The sequence below is a fragment of the Rhipicephalus sanguineus genome, chromosome 1 (assembly GCF_013339695.2).
Source record: "Rhipicephalus sanguineus isolate Rsan-2018 chromosome 1, BIME_Rsan_1.4, whole genome shotgun sequence".
In the NCBI taxonomy this organism is placed as follows: domain Eukaryota; kingdom Metazoa; phylum Arthropoda; class Arachnida; order Ixodida; family Ixodidae; genus Rhipicephalus; species Rhipicephalus sanguineus.
This window is the reverse complement of record NC_051176.1, coordinates 272,051,591-272,074,990: the sequence shown is the minus strand read 5'-3', so window position 1 is coordinate 272,074,990 and position 23,400 is coordinate 272,051,591. Positions and strand designations below refer to the sequence as shown.

At 43.3% G+C, this 23,400-nt stretch overlaps 1 protein-coding gene across 3 annotated transcripts in view; it reads left to right on the top strand.

Moving 5' to 3' along the window:
• The first annotated feature begins 3,127 nt into the window (after positions 1–3,127).
• The window catches only part of LOC119378975 (neurabin-2), a 112,386-nt gene continuing 92,113 nt past the window's right edge, over positions 3,128–23,400 (top strand). The window contains exons 1-6 of one of the 3 annotated variants that reach the window (XM_037648091.2): positions 3,128–3,265; positions 5,790–7,101; positions 11,592–11,737; positions 12,737–12,871; positions 13,040–13,137; positions 22,789–23,059. In XM_037648091.2, the coding sequence (XP_037504019.1) occupies positions 5,850–7,101; positions 11,592–11,737; positions 12,737–12,871; positions 13,040–13,137; positions 22,789–23,059 (1,902 nt within the window). In that variant the 5' untranslated portion in view covers positions 3,128–3,265; positions 5,790–5,849. Of the gene's footprint in view, positions 3,306–3,724; positions 3,854–5,789; positions 7,102–11,591; positions 11,738–12,736; positions 12,872–13,039; positions 13,138–22,788; positions 23,060–23,400 lie in introns of those variants that run through there. The other 2 variants (XM_037648093.2, XM_037648094.2) reach the window with 2 other exon arrangements.

The window sequence follows — 23,400 nt, the reverse complement described above, 5'->3', positions numbered from 1 at the left end:
AACCGGCACGCGCTCTCTTCGTCTTCGGCTTCGCTCCCAGAACACGTGCGCCGATTTGTCCGGCGTAGTATGCAATAACTCTGATGGGCAAGAAAACGAGTACAGAGAGAATGAAAGATAGAGAGAAAGAAGGAGAAAGATAAATTCTTGGCGAGGAAGGATTGGAACCCGCGTACCCACGATCTGCAGGCGAGTGTCCTAACCACTCGGCTATCCAGGCACGCTAGCAGAGGATAGCATATATGCTATCCTCTGCTAGCGCACAGACAAAGAAGAGAAGGACCACGAACAAAGACCATTGTATATATGGTATATCAAGGGGTGGAAAAAATAAGTGAGGGTTAGGAGGAAGGAAAGGCGGAGGGGAGAGAGTAAAGCATAGAATAGAAAGAAGGAGAAAGAAAGAAAGAAATAGAGGGAAAGAAAGGGAAGAAAGACAGAAAGAGAAAAAGAGACAGCATCAAAAAAGGAGAGAGAGAAAGAGATAAAACGGAAGAGGAAGCAAGAAATTGACATTGAGAGAACGACAGAAATAGAAATAGAGACAAGAAGGACACAGAAAAAACAGAGAGAATAGAGGAAAAGAAAGAAAGAGAGGAAGGAAGAAAGAGAAAAATGAAGAGAAGCAAAGAGGGCCGCCCAGCTCCGCACTTCCCTCAGGCTTGACACCACTAGTGCGAAGCTGCCTTAATTTCTTTTATCCCTTTTTCTTTTCTTTTTTTTTTAAAGGCAAAACGCATCTGCTATTGGTCCCTTCAGCTGTTGAACACTCCCACTCAGAACAAGCCCGGAATTGCAGTTTTGTTGTTTAAACAGATAAACAGCGGGCGAAAGGAGGAAGGTTATTGAGTAGCGATGTGAAAACTCAAAAAAGCATTAAAATTGTTTGGCAGGGTCCTACCGGTGCTGTGGTAGTTCGTTGGGTGTCTGATCACGTTGCCACCTCATCCGAAGTCATGAAGCCCGTAAACACTCTGAAAGAAGGCGTGGAAATATACATACTGCCAACTACAGTTCCTGTCTTCAGCGGCCTGGAGTGAAGATCCGCAAGAGTATGGAACCACCAAAGATGGAAGATTTGTAATGGAAACGTTTTAATACCCCAATGAAGTCACTAAAGGAGCGAATGTTGGTGCATCACAGTAAAGGGTAATGAATAGCTCAAGAACGTGAGGAGGAACAAGAAAAAGGTGACAAGCTTTCTTTATTACTTATTCATAGTCCTTTAATAACCCAAACTGTGTCGAAGAGAACGTGGCGCGTATTGTTTACTCTTATCAATTCAGTGTGAATGAAAACATAGGCAGTACGTATTTTGGCGTGTTCAGACAAGAGAACGAGAAGGAAGATTAAAAGTGTTTGTATAAATTCCTGGGATGCACAGGATTGTTCTTAACCCACCGCTGAAGTCTAGTGGTTATGGTGCTCGACTGCTAACCCGAAGGTCGCGGGATGGAATCCCGGTCGCGGTGGCCACATTTCCATGGAGGCAAAATGCTTAGACTTTGGCGCACGTTAAAAAACCCCACATGGTCAGTGGCATAGCCGGGGGGGGGGGGGGCACCCCGGGCCCGTGCCCCCCCCCCCCCCGAAATTATTTTTTTCCATGACACACAGAGCACAAAATGACACTCAATCACATCTGCCTGCCCGCCTTCCGCTTCAGATCAAGGAAATGCCCCCCCCCCCCCCCCCGAAAAAAATTTCTGGCTACACCCCTGCACATGGTAGCAATTTCTGAAGCCCTCCACCACGGCGTCTGTCACACTCATATCGTGGTTTTGGGACTTAAAACCCCCAAAATTATTATTATTACAGGCTTGTTTTACATCACAGATAACGTGTTTGGTAAAACCGTGGTGATAGGATGCGCGATAAACGCATGTTTGTCAGGAAAGATACAGACTCAGTCAGCGGCGTAAATCCCAGTGGGGTCCTGACCCCCCTTGTATTCAGACTGGGGGGGACACCCCTTGCAAGTGTCCCCCCTTGAGATTTATCTTTTAAACATCACGTATTTGAATTGTTTGACAGTTACGTATAGTGCATTCAACTTTCTTTAATGACCGTTTATATTTTTGTGGGTGCCTGTATTCAGCTGTGTGAGACTACTGAACTCCCAGCTGACGCTCGACCGCAGGGGCGTAGCCAAGGGGGGGGGGGGGGGGTTGGGGGGGTTCAACCCCCCCCCCCCGAAATTTTTCAATTTTGCTTGCGCATATATACACGCACACATACAAACGCACGCACGAACATACATAATGTATGGTTGAACCCCCCCCCCCCCCCGAAAAAAATTTCTGGCTACGCCCCTGCTCGACCGGCGTCAGAGAAGACCCGATAAAAATATCCAATTACGAGAGCTGGGAACCCATGCTCATCATTTCATTTTATTTCATAAAATTATCTTAATTTTTATATACATCAAACCGCCTATATTTACAAAAACAAAACGGCCGCCATGGGTCCCCCCTTGTGATTTTTCTGGATTTACGCCACTAGACTGTGTTTATTTTGCAAACGATTTTGTTTGTTCGAACCATATGGTCGCTGGTAACACGTCATGTGGGTGAAAGATGAGGAAGCCGTGCGCGTTCGGATAGAGAGGGCGGTCTGGATGTCCGTACTACCCCCCCCCCCCCCCCCCCGCCACTACATCTTTAAAGCTTTGTATCATACGCCCCATAATTTATAATTTGCCCCCCCCCCCCCTCACCCTCGTTCAGAAAACTCCTGTATCCGCCCCTGAAGCCGTGCACGTGTCGGTCGAATCTACCGATGACACTGACGGCTACCGGAAAATCCATAATAATGGAACTGGAACTACACTGATGTTTTTAACGCGATCAAGTCGTTGAGCGCAGGCGAAACAATATCGACATGATCACGTCTTTGCAACGCGATTGTTTCTTTTCGTTGTGAAGCTCCCTTCGGAACGTTTACCGATAGCCGATCCCGTTTCTTTTCGCTCCACTACACTACCCTCAACAGAGCGCAGTCGTCGGAGCCGCCGGTGCCGCCAGAGCGATCGCTGGTGGCGCTTTGTTTTTGTGCATTGTCGCACATGGTTAGGAGCCTCCGGAGCTCCCGTGACTCCTACACAGGTCAACAGTGCTTTCGATTTCTGCCGCTGGAGGGCGAAGACCCTTGCCGCGCTTCCCTTGCGCTTTCCTCCTCACCTCCGTCTTAAACGCTCCAAAACATGGCGGCGGGCCAGCGACGTGCGTTATCGGCGGGTTCTCATTTTGCGAGCGACGGCTGAATGGTACAGGATTTCCATTGCTTTTCCTTTGTGAATCATTAATGTGAGTTAGTGGGATGTTGCTTGCACTCTACATTGTTCTATGACAACGCGTAACCGTTTGCTTATTCACGCACGGACGCGGCACGTCCGGAAGCTGTGTGTCAACGACAAAGAAGTGTGCCGGGGGAGGAGGCATCTGCAGTTGCTAGCACAGCAATCGTTAACCCGAGTGCGGTGGTGGTGCGCCTGTGTTCCGTCGTCTCGTGTGTCTCTTGCGAGATGTTCTTAAAAATTAGCACACCCACTCTGCTAAAAGTCTGCAGACGCCCACTTGGTTACATGGGTCACTTTTCGCGATCGTCTGTGCACTGCCTTCGTTTAGTCTGGTGTTTATTTTGGTAGCAGTGCATCAAGTGCCGCACTTAAAATTTGCTTCTTCTTCATCGCTTGGTTTCTCAAAGGCCGTCCATGACTCAGCTGCCTCCGCTTTTATGACGGCAGTTTCTTTTTATGCTTCTTATCTCATCAGCGGGATTATTTATGCGCTCGCCTTCCCGGTCACGCTTTCGAGCAAAGCCTACGGAACGAACTCCGTTCAGCAGCTTTATGGTTGGTCCGGCGGGTTGTGCTTAGTAGCGTTACGTGCATTCTATTTTGGTAGAGAGAGCGAAAAAAAAAAGACTTGCTTCGCGTGTGGTGCGACCGATCGTGTTGCGTTTAGCACCTCAGTGCGGCCTGTACGTGGGTTTGGAGCAACCTTGGACCGAAGTCCTTTCTTCAGAATTGTTCGATGTGTCCGGGCTTTTCCTTTTCGGGTTCTTAATGGGCTTGCCGCTTTATAATTGTGGGCTGAAGACTCCGTGTGCCTTAAAGGGACGGTAGTCCGGCGCTGCGATGTGTGTACTCGCTGTGAAGTTTCCGGATCGGCATGTTTACTTTTGTAGCGGGAAAACAAAACAATCACTGCATTTCTTTTACATTCTGCATTACGCACCGCAATTTCCGCGGTAAAATAGGGCAACTTTTTCACATAGCTGTTTCCTGCTGCAAAATTCGCTACTGAGTGCACACTATTGCTTTAAGAAAATGTAGTACTTACGCTTACAAGCAGATATTTGGTACTCTCATCCAACTTTATTTAGGCGTCGCACTTTTTGGACGATCTGTCATTTACTGACTGGCGGTATAAAAATTTCGGTTTTTGTGCCCCGGTCGTCTGTGCGTGTGCAAATTATAATTTGGTAATCTCAATGCACCCCCCTCCCTATTTCTTTCTAAATTTCTGAATAAATTGGCTCAAGCTGCGAGGAAATTGATTTTACGTAAGGAACGTAAAATCAGTTTTGCGTCCAGCACATGTGGTTGTATCTGCGCCTCAAACCATAACATTTGTTAAATTCATGTTATTGCATTCTTATTCATATTTGCATGTGGTCATGAGCTATGCGAACTTAGTGTGTTGCTTGTTTTGTGCAGGTAACGCCCGAGTTAAACTTGTTTATTTCCGTGTTTATATAGGTATTTAAATATTCTTGTTACTTTGTGCACTTTGGCTTCGCAATTCATCTCGAGAAGGGAAAGATTTGTGAAAATTAATTGAAGTGTGTGGTCTGTTGTTTATTCTTGTGTTGTGTCATCTTGCCTATCAAGGCATTCTTTTTTTCGTGCCACTTTTTCAAGTGGTGCTGACAGTACTAACAACGAATTGTAAACTGTGACACTGGCTAAAACTCACTCTTGCTTTGTTGACAGCAACCAGATAATAGTTTTTGGTGCACATTTCTCTTATCAGAACAGGATAAGAAAGAATCGGGAAGCCCTTACTTAATCCGGTAGGATGAAAATGCGCAGCGAAACCTTGCATTTTACCCCCGTGGCATTTTCATTTGGTTGTGTTGATGTGAATGTGCGTGTGATTTTGTCTGTAAATATAAAATATATGATGTGAGCTTATTGTGTGTGTTGTGAGCAGCTTCGTGCATATTCAATATTTTAAATTTTGCTCTTGGGAAGTCAAACTTCTGTGATTCACAGTTTTGTCACTTTAGTATCATTGGTGGAATTTAATTCTGAGTTGCTTTGGTTCAAGACTGTTTAGATGTATTCAAGGTTGAGACATCTAAAGTAAAACTTTATTGTGTACATTTCGATTTTCGTTTTTATTTCAAATTTTTGTACAAGTGAAATATTTGTGATGTTCATTTTCAGAGGCTGTAATACGGGCAGCTTAACAGTGATGTTGTGATAAGCTTGAAACCATTTTGAAATACACATGTTGCTGTAGGTTTTTGGTAAGAAGTGGAAGGGTTTGGCCTCTGCATTATTTAGAACACAATGCATATGTGTTGCGATAGTGTCTGTTTACTTGACTGGCATCTGCAGCATAAACTTCACATTTTTCCTTTCTCTTATGTTACTCCTGGTATGTTAAGTTAAAGAAACATTGCGTGGGTATTTTGTCATTCTCTCTTTGGGCCTTTGGACTCCGCACAGTCATTTTGTTTGCAGAAACAGCGGCGTAATTCATTTTGCATTACCATTGCAGGGTACGTAATGGCCGAGGAAGCCTTCACTTTCATTGGTGCCACCCTCCCTTGGCTGCAGCATGGCTGAGGTCAGGCGTTCTGAAGTTCTGGCTGCATCACGGTCCCGTACGGGATGGCTTGATGAACCCCCTCCTACGTCTACATCTCCTACATCTCCAGCAAAGCCCTTCATTTCAAGTCTGCGCTCAACTTTTGAGCAACGAACGAACCAGACACAAGATGGTGCTGAGCGACGACGCGTGGCACCGGCAGGCTCCAAGGCAGGGTCTAAGGTCAGCTCAATTGCAAATATGTTCCAGGCCCGTGATGATTGCAAAACTGCCTCCAATGAATCGCTCTCACGCACGTCCCCCCTAGAGCCAAACACAGCCGAGGCAGCAAGACCGTCGGGACCGCCAACATTAACACGGAGTGACAGTCATGTTGCACGGTTTTACAATGCGCGCGCCATGTTTGAGCGTCTGCAGGAGGCATCCAAAAAACCCCAGCCTGTGTCGGGGCGCAAAGGAAGTGTCGCCAGCTCACCAGCTAGCTCTCCATCCTCTGCCACCCCCGCCACATCATTTCCCAAATGGAACGAAGAGGGGCCTGCCGAGGAATGTTCCCAAAGCCTTGTAAATGGAGACTCCCAGCACAGTGCCAAAGGCAGTATTGAGGCAGTCATTGACCCTGCCAGGAATGGGCCCAGTTCTGCCATCTCCAACGGTGTTACAAGGCCAGAGCTGCCAGGAACGTGTGCTGGAAAAGATGCTACAGCCTCTGAAGTTGAACCTCCTGTTAAGGTGCCACAGCACAAAAAGCCATCTGCGCCACCACGGGTAGAATCATTGAGGCGGTCATCCGAAGATGGTCTCTTGCAGGCGGAGTTGCCTCGACTACCCGAAGATGCCAGTGCTGTGCCACAGGAACCTCCAGTGCCCCCACACAGTCAGCCTGTGGGTGAAGAAGCAAATCAAACTCTGTCATCTGCTCAAAGTAGTTCTAGTTGTTCATTAGACTCAGGGACTGGGGAATCTCGAATTTCAGACCAAGCGAGTGAACGATTGGATGCCCCTTTGCCAAAAAACTCAGTGCCTGTATGCTCGAACAAACCACAGCAGGAGCATAGCACAGTGCACCTAAAAGAAGATAGCCCACTCTGTGCTGATCCCGGTGAAGCACAAGAAGGAGAAAAGAGCTGGGGAGCTTCAGAAGGAACTGACAGTGCCAAACAGCCTTTAGGCAGTGTGTTTGCTCGGGCCAACAATAGCAAGCCACCGTTGCCTTCTAAACCTCCGGTGCTCCATCATGCTCCTTCCAAGCATGACCCTTGTAAGTTTTTTTTTTCTTTCACCTTTACTGCTTTGGGAACATTATTCATACGTTCTAGGCATGTGATACGTGTTATTGATGCTTAATATTAATTAAAGTGGCCCTGCAACACTTTTCAAGTAGCCATGGAATGGCTTCACCAAAGGAACTGATTGCCTCACGAATCGAACGCCACAAAAATTTTTAGAATCCGTTCAGTACGAGCGGAGTTACAAAGATTTGTCGCACGCTGTAATTGCTTTCTCTCTTCTCTCGCCCCGATGAAGCAGGGGGGGATGGCACGGGGGTAGAAGGTACGTCACGCATGCCTCCTGACCTTGAGCACATTTTCTTTTAGGGGCGAAGCTCCTTAAGGCGGCACCCGTTCGTCCCTCGTAGTCGTAGTCGTAGTAGTCGTAGTGCGTAACCAGTCTTACGCTTTGACCTCCAAGGTGGTGCCGATGGGAGATTTTTCCTGTGCGTTGTTGAACAATAAAAAATTCGCAGCGTGCGCGTTAACTAAAAGCCGAATTCTTCTGTCTCTCATTCCCCATTAGCAGCCATTGGCATGTTCCAGTAGAAAAGGTTAGTAGAAGTAGAAGTGTAAGTGTTAGCTAAAAGCCGACTTCTTCCGTCTCTCATTCCCATTAGCAGCCATTGTTTACCTCCAAGGTAGTGCCTGGTGAGATTTCTCCTGTACGTGATTAAACAATAAAAATTTTGTTCAAAACGCCGTTGATTGATGAAATAAACCAACGAAAGACGCCAGATGTTTTAAAAGCAAAACGAAAGAACGCCAGATGTTTCTAAAGCAAAACGAAAAGACGCCAGCTGCTTAACGAAAGACGCCAGATGTTTTCTAAAGCAATGGTTTTCTAAACAATGAAAATTCACAGCCTACATGTAAAATTAAAGTGAGCTGCAAGTCGTCATAACTCATCGAACCTTTAGCATAAACGCGCCCGATCTCACGTCGGTGATGATGTACTGGGCAGAATTCACGGAAGATTCACGGTTTACCGATGAACCTCCGCAGCTTCGCCCACTCATCATCATTCACTCCGTGGATATGCTGTGATTTTTTTTTTTTCTTCGAACACTGGGCGTATTTCGGTGCGATCGCGCGCGTGTTCGGGCAAGTGGCGACCTCTTGTGGCAGCCACAGTAACTACCGAGTGCGTCGTGTTCAAATCAGCCAATGGCGTGGAACCTGCCTGTGACGCCGTAAGCATCATTTTTTGTTGAGAGAAGAGGAAGTGCGTTTTAGCTGACTTTGCGAATTTATTGTAAATCCCAGGCCGCATGCTGTGCTATATTGTTTGGTTCGCGTGTTCTCGGGAGCCTCGACTACCGATTGGCAGCGTTTTCTGACCATGCTGAAAAAGTGTTGCAGGGCCCCTTTAATGATTGATAACCTCAGCTTGTCATCAGTGATCGCCGCTTTTTGGATCACATAATTGTTGTTTTGCCACTTTCTGAATGGCTTGTTGTGTACAGAAGTATGCAAAAAGATTTTTTTTTTGCAAAATATGGATGGCAGTAAACATTGTCTTCATTGCTTTTATTCGTTTAGATTTTTGGTGTGATAGAGAGTGGTAAGTGTTTCATGCATGCCGGGGTTGCCCTGCTTGCGGTGATGCTTTAGAAACCTGTAAGTTAAAGGATTTGGGTTTTGAGTGTTACCACACCTCGGCGGGTTAATTAAGTTTCAAATAATTTGTACAGCAGGTGTGAAAGAATGTTGCAACTTTTGCTGCTATCATTCAAAACAGTCTATCACGAAGTTTAGGGGAAAGTGAGTGATTCATACTGGTAACTAAATGTTTATTTTTGGCATTCTAGGTGAACAGTTGATTTACAGTGATAATTATGTTGAAGCATATGGTTCCATAAAAAATGAGCTATTTTAGTACCACTTTATTTTTCCACAAAGCAGGTGAGCAATAAAGGTGTTGAAGCTGCTAAATGCTGTTAAATAGGGTGCACCACTTGGGGTAGGATCACATGAATGAGCTGATGTTTCTGTTATGTATTAGTGCAAATGGTGTTTCTTAAGACAGACAATCTACCTGTAGCAAACATGGTTTTGTTTTATAATCTGGAAGTTAAGATTTTAGTGGTAATTAAAATTCTGAAATAAATTCTGAAATCTGAGCTTGTAAATGTTACGTCAAATGAAGTAGTTTCGAGAAACATTTTTTATTGCAATTTTCTTTGCTGCTTCAAACAAGGCATATATAGAAAGAGTGAGAAAATTGAGAACTTCCTTTATGGGCTGCACACAAAGGTTGTGTTTACTGGTATGAACAAACCATTCAAGGTACGTTCACATCAGATGATTTTTTAGCATAGTTATACTGTGAAACCTTTTGTCATGTTTTTCACAAGCACTGAGAAAAAAAGATATACCGGCTAAAGGTATTAATTCAAGTAACATGATTAGAGTGCTTAGTTGCAGAGCATGTTTCTACAGAATAGCTTTCTTAATATATTTAGAAGCAAATGACTTAGCTTTATATAAGTTTGCTGCCTTTTTATCTGCATAAGGTGCATAGAGAGGGACTGGTCTGCTGGTTCTTATTTGTGCATCAGGTATTCCAAATGTAATGTATGTTTCTCAGAAACTGTGCACTGATTTTGCCACATTTCATGACTTGCTTACAAGGACTGAGCCTATTATAAACGAATTGTGCTGTTACCACTGTTGCGAGAAAGACCAATTCGAAATTTATTCTTTAAGCAGTAAAAGCAGATAAAGGTAAAAGTGAAGATATATCATTTGGAGAGAAAATATTTATCCTAAAGAACTTTTTGGCAATTTGATGCGTAGATTTACGAAATCGTCATCCTGCTTTTGCAGTTCAGTCTTGTTATGATGGAATTAGCCTAATGCATGCATTGCACATTTTGAAAACATCAAGTTAAATGCATACTCTTGGGATGATTGTCTCTGCTGGCACATTTACACCACTAGGTGAGCAGTGCACAGCAAAAAATCTGCATTTTATTTGAACGTAGCAATGCAAGGTGTTGGCATGAACACTGCTTTTCACCTTTGCGTCTGTCAGTATTCCATTATACATCTGCGGTAGTGTATTTCCTGTACTTTATCATTGTATGCTACCTAATTTACCTTTACAGTAAAAATTTTTCAATTTTATTTTTCCATCGCCTCCATTGAGGACGTGTCATCCTTCAAGACTGCACTAACCGATCATATCTTAAGCCTCCAATAACTGAGTATTGTTTGAACATGTATTCTAATTAATTTGTTGTATTATTGTGTTCTGTTTTTTACTACATTTTTTCTTATATTACCCACCCCCTCTGTAACGCCTTTATGTGCCCTGAGGGTAATGTAAATAAATAAATAAATAAATAAATAAATAAATAAATTATTTACCAAAAAATTTCTAAAGGTCAGCCTCATTAAAGAATTTCTTGTGACAGCAAAAAATTTGTTGCGTCATCTAGCCACAACATATATGGTCTACAGGTCATTTCTGATGACATTAAAAAAAAAAGAAAATCCACCTTTTGTGCCCGTCACACGGACACTGAAAGAGCTAACTTCACAAACCGTGATTTATTCACAGAAAAGCGGGGATTTCAACTTGCATATTTTACTGCAGTTGCAGTGCTTCTCTAAGCTGGTAATTAACACAGGTGATTCAGATAGTAAAGCAATTTTGCAAGAAAAAAAAAAGAAACACATTTGCCAATTGCGGTGCCATTTTCGCATTCTCTTTTTAATGTTGTCCAGGCTCTTCGTCATCGTTTCAGCTGAGCTTCCATGTGTTGCTTACAAAATAACAAAAGTTACAAGGCTAAATTCCTGCCCCCCTTCCCTCCCCGCCTTGGTTGATCCATTAGGGGGGGGGGGGGCTTGGTTCTCCCGCACCAATGCCCCCTTTCCTATAATGTACATGCCCATGTGCGGGGAAGCACTGAATCTTAAATGTACTGTTCAGAATGACAATATATTTGAAATGGAGCACACAAGTTGCTTTTATCTGCGATCCAGATGCATCACAAATTTTTCTCAGAGCTGAATGATAAATGATATGTAGTGTTTTATGGTACAAGGACCATTCATGGTCAAATGGTGTGTCGAGCATGGTATGTATATGAAATATGGATGTTACCTGGCTGTAGGAAGGCCTAAAATCAGTTGCTGTACAAGTGTGTAAAATATAAATCCAATAAAAAGTGGTGACGAATTACGTGTGCAGTGGACATAAAAGCTGTGTTTTGAAGTTGTCAGAAGATAAAAAAATATTTGCTAGTTGTACGAATTTGCCAATAGCACGTATGCCTCACTCAGATCCTTGAAGGCTATAATCAGCAGGTGTATGCTCAGAATGATAAATATGAAATGACTTAAATATATACGTTTCAATGAACTTACATGAATTTACAGAACTATGACATGTATAAAAGTGTTCTCTGTTTTATAATAGAAATATAAGTGGGTCTGCACATTTATAATGAGGCTGATTGTTGTTTTCTAGGTCCCTCAGTTGAAATGGATGATGTGCCTCATTGGCCTCAGCAAGATTATGTTGGCCACAACGGGATTAGCGAGCCCCCTTCCAACAGCGTTATTCTCTATACACTAGCAGCAGCATCAGGAAGATCTACAATGCTTTTACAACAGGTACTTGGATATTGCAGTATCTTGTGCCGACTGTCTTTATGGCCACTAAAGGGATTGTTCCTGGACGAGGTGTGTTCATTACACGTGTCATTCACTGCGCCAGTGCAGGAAAAGGTTGTGTGGTGCTGGTGCTACAAACTGTATATGGCTTTAAAGAGTTGCCTGTATGTGACCTCTGCGTATATTAAACAAATATCATAGTACTAGTATGGAGAGCTGGGCGAGTTGGTTTGAGGACATTCTTGGAAACATTTCGGCGCGCACACAAAAGACGAATACGAAAGGCGAGAAGACAAACGGGCGCCCGTTTGTCTTCTCGCCGTTCGTTTTCGTCTTTTGTGTGCGCGCCGAAATGTTTCCAAGAAATACCATAGTGCTGCATCATTTATGATGCTAAATCTGCAAATGTGGAATTGTGAAACAAACCTGACAAGGAGCTGGAGAACGTATCAGTAATTTAATTCTTACACATTTCAAAGTGCAGAAAGCTCCTGTAGATCTGTGGTTATACCGATAATGTTGTCAAAGGTATTAGTAGGCTTTTTCCTGTCCTGGCCTCTTTAAACTGCCTCAGTGTCGGGAAACATAATTTGACAAGTGTTGTCATAGAAAGTCGGATACTGTCGCCTTCTGCACCAGGAAGGTGCCGTGCCAGAACTGGGACTGTGGTCCAGGGATGCCAATGTTCTTGACGATTTTAGAATGATTGCTGAAGCGCAGTTCTTCTTGAACTGGACCGGAGGTGCTGTGAACCATGTGTGCGTTGAACAGACCCAAAATAAAGAACTATATTTGCTGTTTAGATAAAAATATTGCTCACTTAATCTGACTGCTCTCTGTTTTGATTTCACTTCTGTTTTTTTTTCTTGAGTGTATGCACACAAATAACTTTTTGCAGCTTTTTAAAAATTTTGACTTGTGTGCTTTGTGTTAAAAAATTTTATTATTTTTTATTGTGGCCGTACTGATGCAAGTTTTTCTTCCTTTTTGACATTTTAGGACACTGTCTGCCATGACAAGTACAGCAACAACAGTGGTTTAAAGCATGCCGCGGGTGAAACCTTGGCAGAGCTTGGGACGCGAGAGCATGAATTATTCAACGTTGAAGCAGTCATAAATTCGCGCTCATACAAAGTAAGTTGCAATTGTAACTGATATTGTAAGCATGTCATTAGCTGCTGGCAGTCTGTACTTTGAGGTGTGGTGGCTGATTTGTATCAAAACTAAATGCTTGCTGTATTGAACGGTCGGCATTTATTTTATACATCAGTGCACATGGAGCCTTCTTTATGCGTCTTGCAGGGAGATCCATTTGGAGATATTAACCTTGATGCTCAAGTGGATGGCAGTGGTGTGGAGTTTATGACACAGGAGGAGGCAGATAAACTACTTAGTTCAAGGTGAGAAAAGAAATGGCAATCAAAAATGATTTGCACTGCTTACTTGGAGTAGCATCACTTTTCATGGGCTTAAAGGCATCTAAACATTGAAGTTACATCTGGTTAACCTATTCTAATAGGCACCTTATTCACGTGAGACAAATGTGTCACGACAGCCACTTTGTGCAGTTTTTAGGCAGTCCAAGGTAACATGCTGCCTTCAGTTTTTTAACCTTTCTTGGGGGTTTGGGGGGGTGGGGGGCATGGAACATCGTCATGTTCAGGTACAGATATCCTTGTTTTGTCTAAAGTATTTGAGTACTCTACTGCAAAGAAGCAGTAGGGTGATTCCACGTAAGATCGAACAATTGGCTGGTTGACCTCTTAAATTTATTTCAAAATTTTTATATATTATTGCCTGATGAGTGGAAAGAAGAGATCCGCAATTTGTTTTGCCGCCAAAAATTTTTTCGAAGCACAGGAAATCAATAATGAGGAAGAGGTGGAGTGGAGCGCTCATCCGCTCTGCTGTTTTGGCCAACTTTCGTTATGAATTGCACAAAATATATTAAAGTTAGGTAGCTGAAATTTCTTTAGCTAAATATATGCATGTTTTTGCTTCTTCTGCTCAGGTATTTTTAGTTTTGATGTGAAGTGTAGATGTTTTTATAAAAAACCTAAAAATTGGCCCAGGAAACGTTATTTTCTTTACTTTGAAGGTCTTTATCTCGAAAAATCCTTGTGGCAGAGCGACAAAAATTGCGCATTACGTTCTTCGCATGCTTATCTACCACACTGCCGAATCTTATATTTATATAACTTTTCAGTAAAGAGATATGATCGGGCTAAGTTAAAGAAAACAGCGGACAATGAAAACTTCTGACAACAATTAAAAAAAAAAAACCATTTTTTATATTTCTTAAACATTGTCCACTTATTCTCCTCCACATCAGCTTTCACAATCATTGAAAACATGTTGCATAATGTTGTTGCACTAATAGTTACGGCCCCTCCAATGATACCCTTAGGCAAGGATTGGCAATTCCGACTTCTTGCCCAGCAAGTGTATAAAATGCAGGCAGGATTGAATTGCTTTTTATTAAAAGGCCAGCAGGTACCGAAAAAGTTGTCGCCGGCACTGAAGACGTTAATTTTGAAATTATTTCGTCACTGCAGCGGCCACGAGCGCGGGGCTACCGAGCAGGCGCGCGCACCCGAGATGCTCGTTGTAAGAGACGGCGCAGTGAGAGCTCGTTTTCGCGTCCTCAGACCGATTGAGTTCGAAACAGCAACGCTCTCCGGTGACTTGAACGCACGTGCACTGGAGCTTCGCTATTCTATCCGCCCTCTGTTCGCATCGCAGCTAGGCGCTGATAACAAGGCAGAGATGGAAGCAAGATGAGAACTCTATAAGGGAGCTATGAGCGCTTGCTTCACGCACGCTGCTGCCAGAGAAACTGCGCTGCGCCAGTTGCGATCAGTGGAAAGCATTAACGTGGCGCTCCAGTGGCAAAGCAAAGTACGGAATGTCAAAGGAAAGAAAAGCAAAACTATCGGTAACCGGATGCGCTTGCCTATCTTAGATGTCGGCAGCAGACGGCCTGAAGTAGCCGCGCGTTCAGAGCGCTGTTCACACTTCATTCGGTGCGGATGGTTCTTGTGCTTTGCTCTTACTCTACTCCTCCTGTGCGTCTCATGGCGAGAAAGTATTGCTCAGAATGAGTGTATTGTGGAGACTACCTTTTGAAGCACAAGAAGCTTAAAGGAGTACTGACACGAATTTTTAAAAATTTTGGATTGTTGCTCTAAACAAAAATACTGGTGTCGAGAAACCTAAAACGACTATTGTGGTGCCTGGGAATGCATCGTATATATTTTAATTAGCGCCACCTTAAAAAGACACTTTGGGTTTAGATATCGAGGGGGTGGCTTCTCAGTGTCGTTTCATAGCAGTGTGACGTCACGGAGATACAGAAACTCGCGACGTACTAGCAGCAAATTCGTCATCTGCTCGTGGTGCACATAAACAACGATGAGTGAATTGTCGTCCTGTGACCCTGACAGTGATTTCTGCGATTTAGGTTGCATGCAGGACGCAGAACTCGCATACTCGGGGAACTGTCTTGACTCGTCGGGATAATGTCCTTGCAGAGGAGCTGGCTTGCAGATGCTCAGCGACGAAAACTTCAAAGTCAAATTAAAATATTTTATACGTGTTCTCCGACTCCAGTGTGTGGACAGCGTTGACACTGCGCACCAACGAAGCAAAAAATGTCCCTTTTGCGATGTTAAAATCGTGTCAGTACTCCTTTAATTATTGCAAAGAAGCCAAAATTTCGCAGAGTTACCGACCTAGGCATATACGCTTTGAAGAAATGTTTAACGCCCGAAAGATCAGTGACTGCCAGTGAGACGCACTACTTGTGCTACGCGTGCTTTTGCTACCACTGCAATGAAAGATCTTCATGGAACGCACAGTTTAACGATGACATTCTTATGCCCCCTGAAAAATAAATCGATGTCATTAACCAGATCACTGCGACTACGGGTGTACGTGCGTTCAAGTCACCCCAGAGGTGTTGCTGTTTCGAACTCAATCGGTCTGAGGACGCGAAAACGAGCTCTCACTGCGCCGTCTCTTGCAACGCGCGCCTGCTCGGTAGCCCCGCGCTCGTGGCCGCTGCAGTTACGAAATAATTTCAAAATTAACGTCTTCAGTGCTGGCGACAACTTTTTCGGTACCTGCTGGCCTTTTAATAAAAAAAAGTCACAGTTTCGCCGCAAGGGCGAAGCAATGAATGCGGTAGCAACAAATTGATGCTATACGAAGTGAGGCTCGCCAATGGATACTCTCAGTTTGAACAGCGCTCCTGTTGCCAAGGCGGCCGAAGCAGCGAAGGAAACTAGCGTGCTTCAAGTGTCGAGCTGTGATACTTGATAGTTCGCGCTCATCTTCTGTTTGTTCGTTTAGCGGCATCCCTGAGCTCGAGTTACATTCGTACGCGCCGTAACATGAGCGCGGACATCACGGTGAAAGCTTGAAACATTACTCTTCCCCTCACCACAAGAAAACCGCGTGAGCAGGCAGCGGAAGGGCAAGGTTCTCCCACGCGCAAATATAAGAAGAAGCGAGCGAGCTCGCCGACGACTTTTGAATGCGCCCGTCGGGCTCCTAACGCCATCTCGCTGGTAATGAAGAAACGCTTATTATCGCCTGCCGTCTCTGAGTCCGTCCAGCGGTAAAGGTTGTGTATATAATGCTCGCCGTTAGCTACGTGGAGGATCTGCGTTTCGTGGCGTAGTGGATAGCGCCACTCGCTGCGGAGCAAGAGGTGCCTGGTTCGATTCCGCGCCTCGGAAGCATTTTTCCGAATTATTTTTCTTTGGGGCTTTTATATATATATACATACTTATACATATACGGTGCATGACGGCGGTGACGGCGACGGCGACGGCAAAATCCAGCCGAGAACGTCCATATAATTGCTGTCGCAATAAAAGCAATTCAATCCTGCCTGCATTTTATACACTTGCTGGGCAAGAAGTCGCAATTGCCAATCCTTGCCTAAGGGTCTCATTGGAGGGCTCGTAACTATTAGTGCAACGACATTATGCAACATGTTTTCAATGATTATGAAAGCTGATGTGGAGGAGAATAAGTGGACAAAGTTTAAGAAATATAAAAAAATGTTTTTTTTTTTTTAATTGTCGTCAGAAGTTTTCATTGTCCGGTGTTTTCTTTAACTTAGCCCGATCATATCTCTTTACTGAAAAGTTATATAAATATAAGATTCGGCAGTGTGGTAGATAAGCATGCGAAGAACGTAATGCACAATTTTTGTCGCTCTGCCACAAGGGTTTTTCGAGATAAAGACCTTCAAAGTAAAGAAAATAACGTTTCCTGGGCCAACTTTGAGGTTTTTTTATAAAAACATCTACACTACACATCAAAACTAAAAATACCTGAGCAGAAGAAGCAAAAACATGCATATATTTAGTTAAAGAAATTTCAGCTACCTAACTTTAATATATTTTGTGCAATTCATAACGAAAGTTGGCCAAAACAGCAGAGCGGATGAGCGCTCCACTCCACCTCTTCGTCATTATTGATTTCCTGTGCTTCGAAAAAATTTTTGGCGGCAAAACAAATTGCGGATCTCTTCTTTCCACTCATCAGGCAATAAAATATGAAATTTTGAAATAAATTTGAGAGGTCGACCAGCCATCGATTGTTCGATCTTACGTGGAATCACCCAGTAATGCCATAGTGGTTTCAACGCTGAACGTAGCGTAAAACTTCATTATGTCGAAATTGTTATAGCTGGAAGAAACCTTCTCTTTCGTATTTGGCCATTTTTTCTTCCTATAACTACAATAAAATTTTCAAGCATGCCTAGTTAATTTTTGCTCAGAATAGTGGGAATTTTTTCTTTATTGAAGCACAGATTGCACATCTTTGGCTGTGTCATTTCATTTCATCATCTAAGCATTGACTTTGTGGAATATTTTTAGCTTCTTGAGAGGAGACAGAACTTTGACATGATGGCACAATCTTACATTGATGCGTGTACGTAAGCAATGCGCAGCCTAACAGATTTTATTGCCCAAGGCTACCCTACATGCTTGTTACCACACAAAATGCATTCCATAGGAAGGGATGGGCTGCTATTTTTAAGCATGTGGGTGTGTGACCTTTTCACAAGTGCATCATGGTAGGAAACCATGGGGATCATCCAGAAATTCATGGAAGCCAGTTGCGGAAACTGTGTAGTGAAACTGCAGGGAGTGTGATCATTGTTCACTCAGTCATCTTGAGAAAGTCATTGTTTTTCTTGCCTTATTGGTTTTCTCATTGCTTTTCAATGGCACATCTATTTATGTTCCGGACACAATAAGGAAATGTCCTTTTCTATTTTGTATATTCGTTTCTTCACAAGATGCATAGTCACTATATCAGTGAAAAAAACAACAAACATACATGAACGCCTAAGCTAATGCAGCTGGGACTAGCTTTCTCTTCATATAATCGTTAGTTCACTTTATGTGAGTTAACTATAATGAAGCTCTATTGTATTGGTAAATGTTAAAGGGGCACCCAAGAGAAAAACTATTTTTTCTCATATTTGTAAATTATGCTTTCACAATACCAAACGCACGACTCTTGCCACGAGAAGATGCTTGGTAAGTGAGAAAATGCAGGTGGTGACACCACCTTGAAGTTTCCACATCAACTCGCCTTGATGTCGCAGGTTTTGAAGGAGTCTGCTAGGGCATACATAGCTCTGAATTGGTAAAGGTGAGGTACATTGTCCTATTGGGGGCCAGACGTAACATACCAAGTTTATGGAAATTTTATGGAACCAATGTGACCAAAATACAAAAAATCACTTTGAAATCTGTGACATCATGCTGACATTCATGTGCAGACATTTCAGTGTAAAATTTAAAGAGAAAACTTCAACCTTCATTTTCTCTGCTGTTGATAAACTTATGATGCTGATATTAACTAGAGTAGAGGTTTCAAAGATAATTTATCAGTCCAAACTGATTCATTGTTTCACTTCAGTGCCCCTTTAATGTTGTAGGTATCCATTGTATTTTCCCATGCCATTGCGGCTGTCGTTTACTAGCATTCAATCTCAGACGGAACAGCAATTCATAAGTGTTGCTTTCTTTGCTTCTCTTGGTGCACTGTTCATCAGCAATAGAAGAGTGGATGACTGCACTGAAAAAGACGCTAAAGAGGAATATCAAGTTAAGCTGGACTAGTAAATTACTTCCAGTAAACTACTTTCGCCATTCTTGCTTCTCTTTCTAGCATGAAGATTGTGTACACACTCGCTTTACCCACAATAGCGTTCCTGCTGACCTGAAATGCTAGTGTGTATGTTGCAGCTTTGGCAGCATATTTAGTGCTGACATTACCTGATATTTCATTGGGCAGTTATCATATCTGTATGCAACAACTTGTGTGTAATTGTACTTGTAATAAATTACATTTCTTGGCAATTTTGTAATTGATCGATTACTTTTCTTACTATTTAATGCCACTGTAGTTCACTTACTTCCTTTAGCATTCAGTTACATGTAATCAGTTACATTATTGACGATAAGGTATAACAGGCCACACAGCTTTAAGCACTTGAATTGGGCAGGAACTGTGAAAGAACACCCACAGCTGTGCCATGAGTAGCCTTGTGGTTGCACACAGAGTAAAACTTCGTTAGTTCAAGGTCACTGAGACTGTGAAAAAACTTCGAGTTAAGTGGGTTTTCGAATTAACGAAACAGACAAAAAGTGGGATATAAGAAACTTTGAATTACTGAAAGTATCCAGAGGGGGTCGTTTGCTGTGCTTGCTAGTTTGCAGCTCCAAGGGTCGTGTTTTCCAGCAATGCCCAGTCCAAATTTTCCCGTTAAACTGGGGAAATGGCAAGCTTCCTTGCTGGTAGCGCAAAAAAAAAAAAACGGTCTCGTGATTAACTGAAATGCGCACCTGCGGAAAAGAAGGCGTGCTTCACTGCAACACAGTGGTGACACGTAGGTAGTGTGTCACCTGCTCCTCACAGCGTCAGCAGTGAGGAGCAGGTGCAGTGGCGTAAATCATGGGGGAGGGGGGGTTAGGGGGGGTCCTGACCCCCTTGTGTTCAGACTGGGGGGGACACCCCTTGCAAGTGTCCCCCCTTGAGATTTATCTTTCAGGCGTCATATTTGAATTTCTTGAATGTCATATTTGAATTTGAATTAAGGATAGCACACTTTCCATAAACCCAACTCTGAAATCTGAAACCCTTTCAGTAAACAGAAACGCAGTACAAAAGTGAAAGCTGCTTGTCGTTTCATAAAGTACTGTATAGAGCATGAGCTTTCTGGAATGCTATGGTTACTACAGACGTGCCTGAAATGTTTATTACGCTGAAGTTTGAAATGGATAATAAAGGATCCCCAATCATCTACCTTTATTTATGTCGACAATTTGTTGGAAGCCATTCACAATGAAGTATCAATGCGATTGCTCGACTATGATTGTGTTATTTTAATAAAAATTGTCGGTGAACATAAAATTGCTTTACAAGAAAGTTTCCTGGGGCAAATCGTGGGAGGCCTTTTCTAACAGGTTTACACGATGGGGAATGGAGAAGGGAGAAAATGAAAAGCTGTAGCTTTACGCATTATCACAAAAAAAAAAAGGGCTAGCATTTGTCTTTCATGGTTTAAACAACTGTATGAAATGGCTGGAAGGAAGGAAAGAACAGAGGAGGGAGGAAAAACAGGGATATTTTAAGCAGCCTAGGAAACCTGGTATGCTACCCTACACTGGGGAAAGGGCTGGGGGAGTTTCAAAGATAGAGGGAGAGAGACAGAGAGGGAGCTGGAAATATGCTATAGTTACGCTTAGAAACTAAAATTTTTTTTATATTTCATTTGAAAGTATCATTTTAATTTTGATATATAGAAGTTTGTAGGTATAACGTGGCAGCAGAAAGCACGGGTCCGGGTTGATTGGCGGAACATGGGAGAGGCCTTTGCCCCGCAGTGGGCGTAGACAGGCTGATGATGATGATTAATAAAAATAAAACATTTTTGTAAGAACAAAATGGCCGCCATTGCACGAGGTGTGACCCTCCCTCGTAATTTTTCTGGATTTACGCCACCGAGCAGGTGACAGCGAGGAGCAGGCAGCGTCATGATGCAACCATTCGCCCATTCCTTCTCGTAAAATAAAGAATTTAATAATGGGCCAGTGTGAAGGAATTCGCGATGTGTTCTGGCTGGAAAACATGATTATTGAAGTCTTTGAACTGAGTTTTCAAAGTAAGCGCTGCAGGCAAGAACTCTGCCAGCCGTGCAAGTGTGCAAATTGCCAGAGCAACCGCCAATCGGAGCTTTGCATACATCGTGAACTTCATTAGACAGTCCTTTATGAATTTCTTTATTTTCCCAGAAAGAATGGGTAAATTATGACGCGCTGACGTTGTGAGAAACATGTGACATGCTGCCCGCATGTCACTGCTGTGTTGCAGTGAAGCACGTCTTTTTTTATTTTTTTCCGCAGGCGCACATTTTAATTGACCATGAGACCATTCTTTTTCTTTTCTTTTTTTCTTTTTTTTGCGCTGGCAGCAGTGAGGCTGAATTGCTTCACCTGTCTCTTGTTAGTATTGCTACATTGCATTGCCTTGTGTCTTCTAAGGGCCGTCGTTTCCGCGGATTAGCGGTGAAATCGGGATTGGGAATAGGCAGATGCCGCAGATGGCACCCAAAGTTTTCAAATTAACTGGGCTGGTACTGATCGCCACTTCAAATTATCCGCTCAAATCTACATTGCAAAATACGGGACCGCAGAAATCTTTCGAATTAAGCGGGATTTTGAAATAACTGAGTTCGAATTAATGAGGTTTCACTGTATTTGGACAGGCAAACCAGAGAGCTGCGTATTTATTTCCTGATTAAGCACCACCAGGGTTTAGCCACCTATTTGAGCCGGCACTGCTATAATTGGATAGTGATGGTCACTTCAGCTTTTCATTAGGCCTAGCAACTATAAAGCCAGGTGTTTCGTAGAGGACCCAGGCACTAGCATTGTGACAGTGTAACCACAATTTTGTGCATGAGGTGTTCATACAACACTGGCCTTCCCTTCAGCACTCGTATCGAGCAAGCTTTAAAGTGTTGCTCGTGATTTCTTCTTGAAGAAACGAGAGAGAATGATGGACTGAACTTTTGAAAAGCTGTTATTGTTGAAGATGAACAAGATGTGAAGCGCTGCAGAGGATGCAGTGATATAGCCAGGTTGATTCATTCTATTTGCTCTATTTGTACGATGTTATTAAGGATTGCAAGGAAACTAACATAAATTTAGTGAATTTATTTCCATCATTTCAGTTGTTTTATTGGGACAAATAAGACAAAGTTGAGGGAAAGAAGGAAGCTTGAAGTGGTGCGAAATTAAACAAAATGTCGCTAGAGCCAACGTTTCATCAAGGTGACTTGTCTTTGTCAAGGCAACGAAGATGAGACATCTTCTCCAAACATTTGCTCCAGTGACATCTCCTGTTGAACGATTGCTCATCACTTTAGTGTGGCAATAATTGTTAACTACAATCAGTTACTTTTTGCAGGAAGTAATTGTCATCGGATGTTTTTTCCCCCCTATAATGTGTACGAGTCTGGTGCTGATCAGTGCCGGCAGTTTTGCATTCATCTTGTACGACTGGTAGCTGCAAGGATGCTAGTCCTTATGCCCAGCAGGAGTTGCCTTTGCTGCAATGTGCCAGTATGTTGCGCTCCGTTGGTTGGAATGCTATCCAAGAAGTTTGAGTGCAGTGATAATCCTTGCTATCACTGTCAGTGCTTCTTCAGACTAAACTGCCAAATTTTCGCTACTTTTTACCCTTCATAAATATTGCGGATGGGCGTACATCAGCTGTTGCTGCATGCAGTGACTATACATTTAGGGAAAAAAAAAAATTCTCGGTCCCCCCTTCCCCTCCCTTTTATGTATTTTTTAAAGGGCAGTGATAGGTGAGCTGTAGGCATTTTAAACAGTGAAGCATCACGACAGAGGTGTGGTTCTTGTGTTTATTTGCCTGAAGCAGTTGCAGCAGGCTTTGTGAGGCCACAAACTGGCTTTTCAGGATTGGTTTCAAGCTGGTTTGGGTTTGTGTTTCAGCCGGCAGCAAGAGATACTGAGTGATGAAGAAGCGCAAGAGGTACGACGGCTGCTTGTGTTGCGCACGCCGTCGCCAACGGTGGCTGAAGAGGAGAGTCGGCCACCCAGCGTAGTGCTGGTGGAGGAGGAGGGCGTCGCCTACCATGTGCTGCCAGATGGAAACTTCTTTACTGAACAGCCTGGCCTGGCAAGCGACGACGAGGAAGAGCCATATCCGGTGCCCTTCCAGCCACGCCCCACACGAGTCAAATTCAGCACTGAACCCATCAAGGTAGCCGCTGTGCAGGATCAGTATCTGTGCTGGGTTACAAAAAATGATTGATGCTAAACTTTGGTGAAATAGGTAACCTGCTGTGGTGGAAAGTAGTTTCTTTAATTAATGTGATAGAAATTACGTTAATGTCTGTAACCCTAGAGAATAAGACAGGACTGTCATCTCAGAGTATAAGGGCTGGGAAAACATAACTATCATATCAGTGAGGTTTTACTGTACTGTATGCACTTGCGTGATGTGGAGGATTTTTTGCTGTCCACACAGCACTGAAGCAGCTCTACTTGGCTTCAGCACTGCAGATGGCGCACCCCTGTTCTTAAACAGTGTTGTTAAAGTTG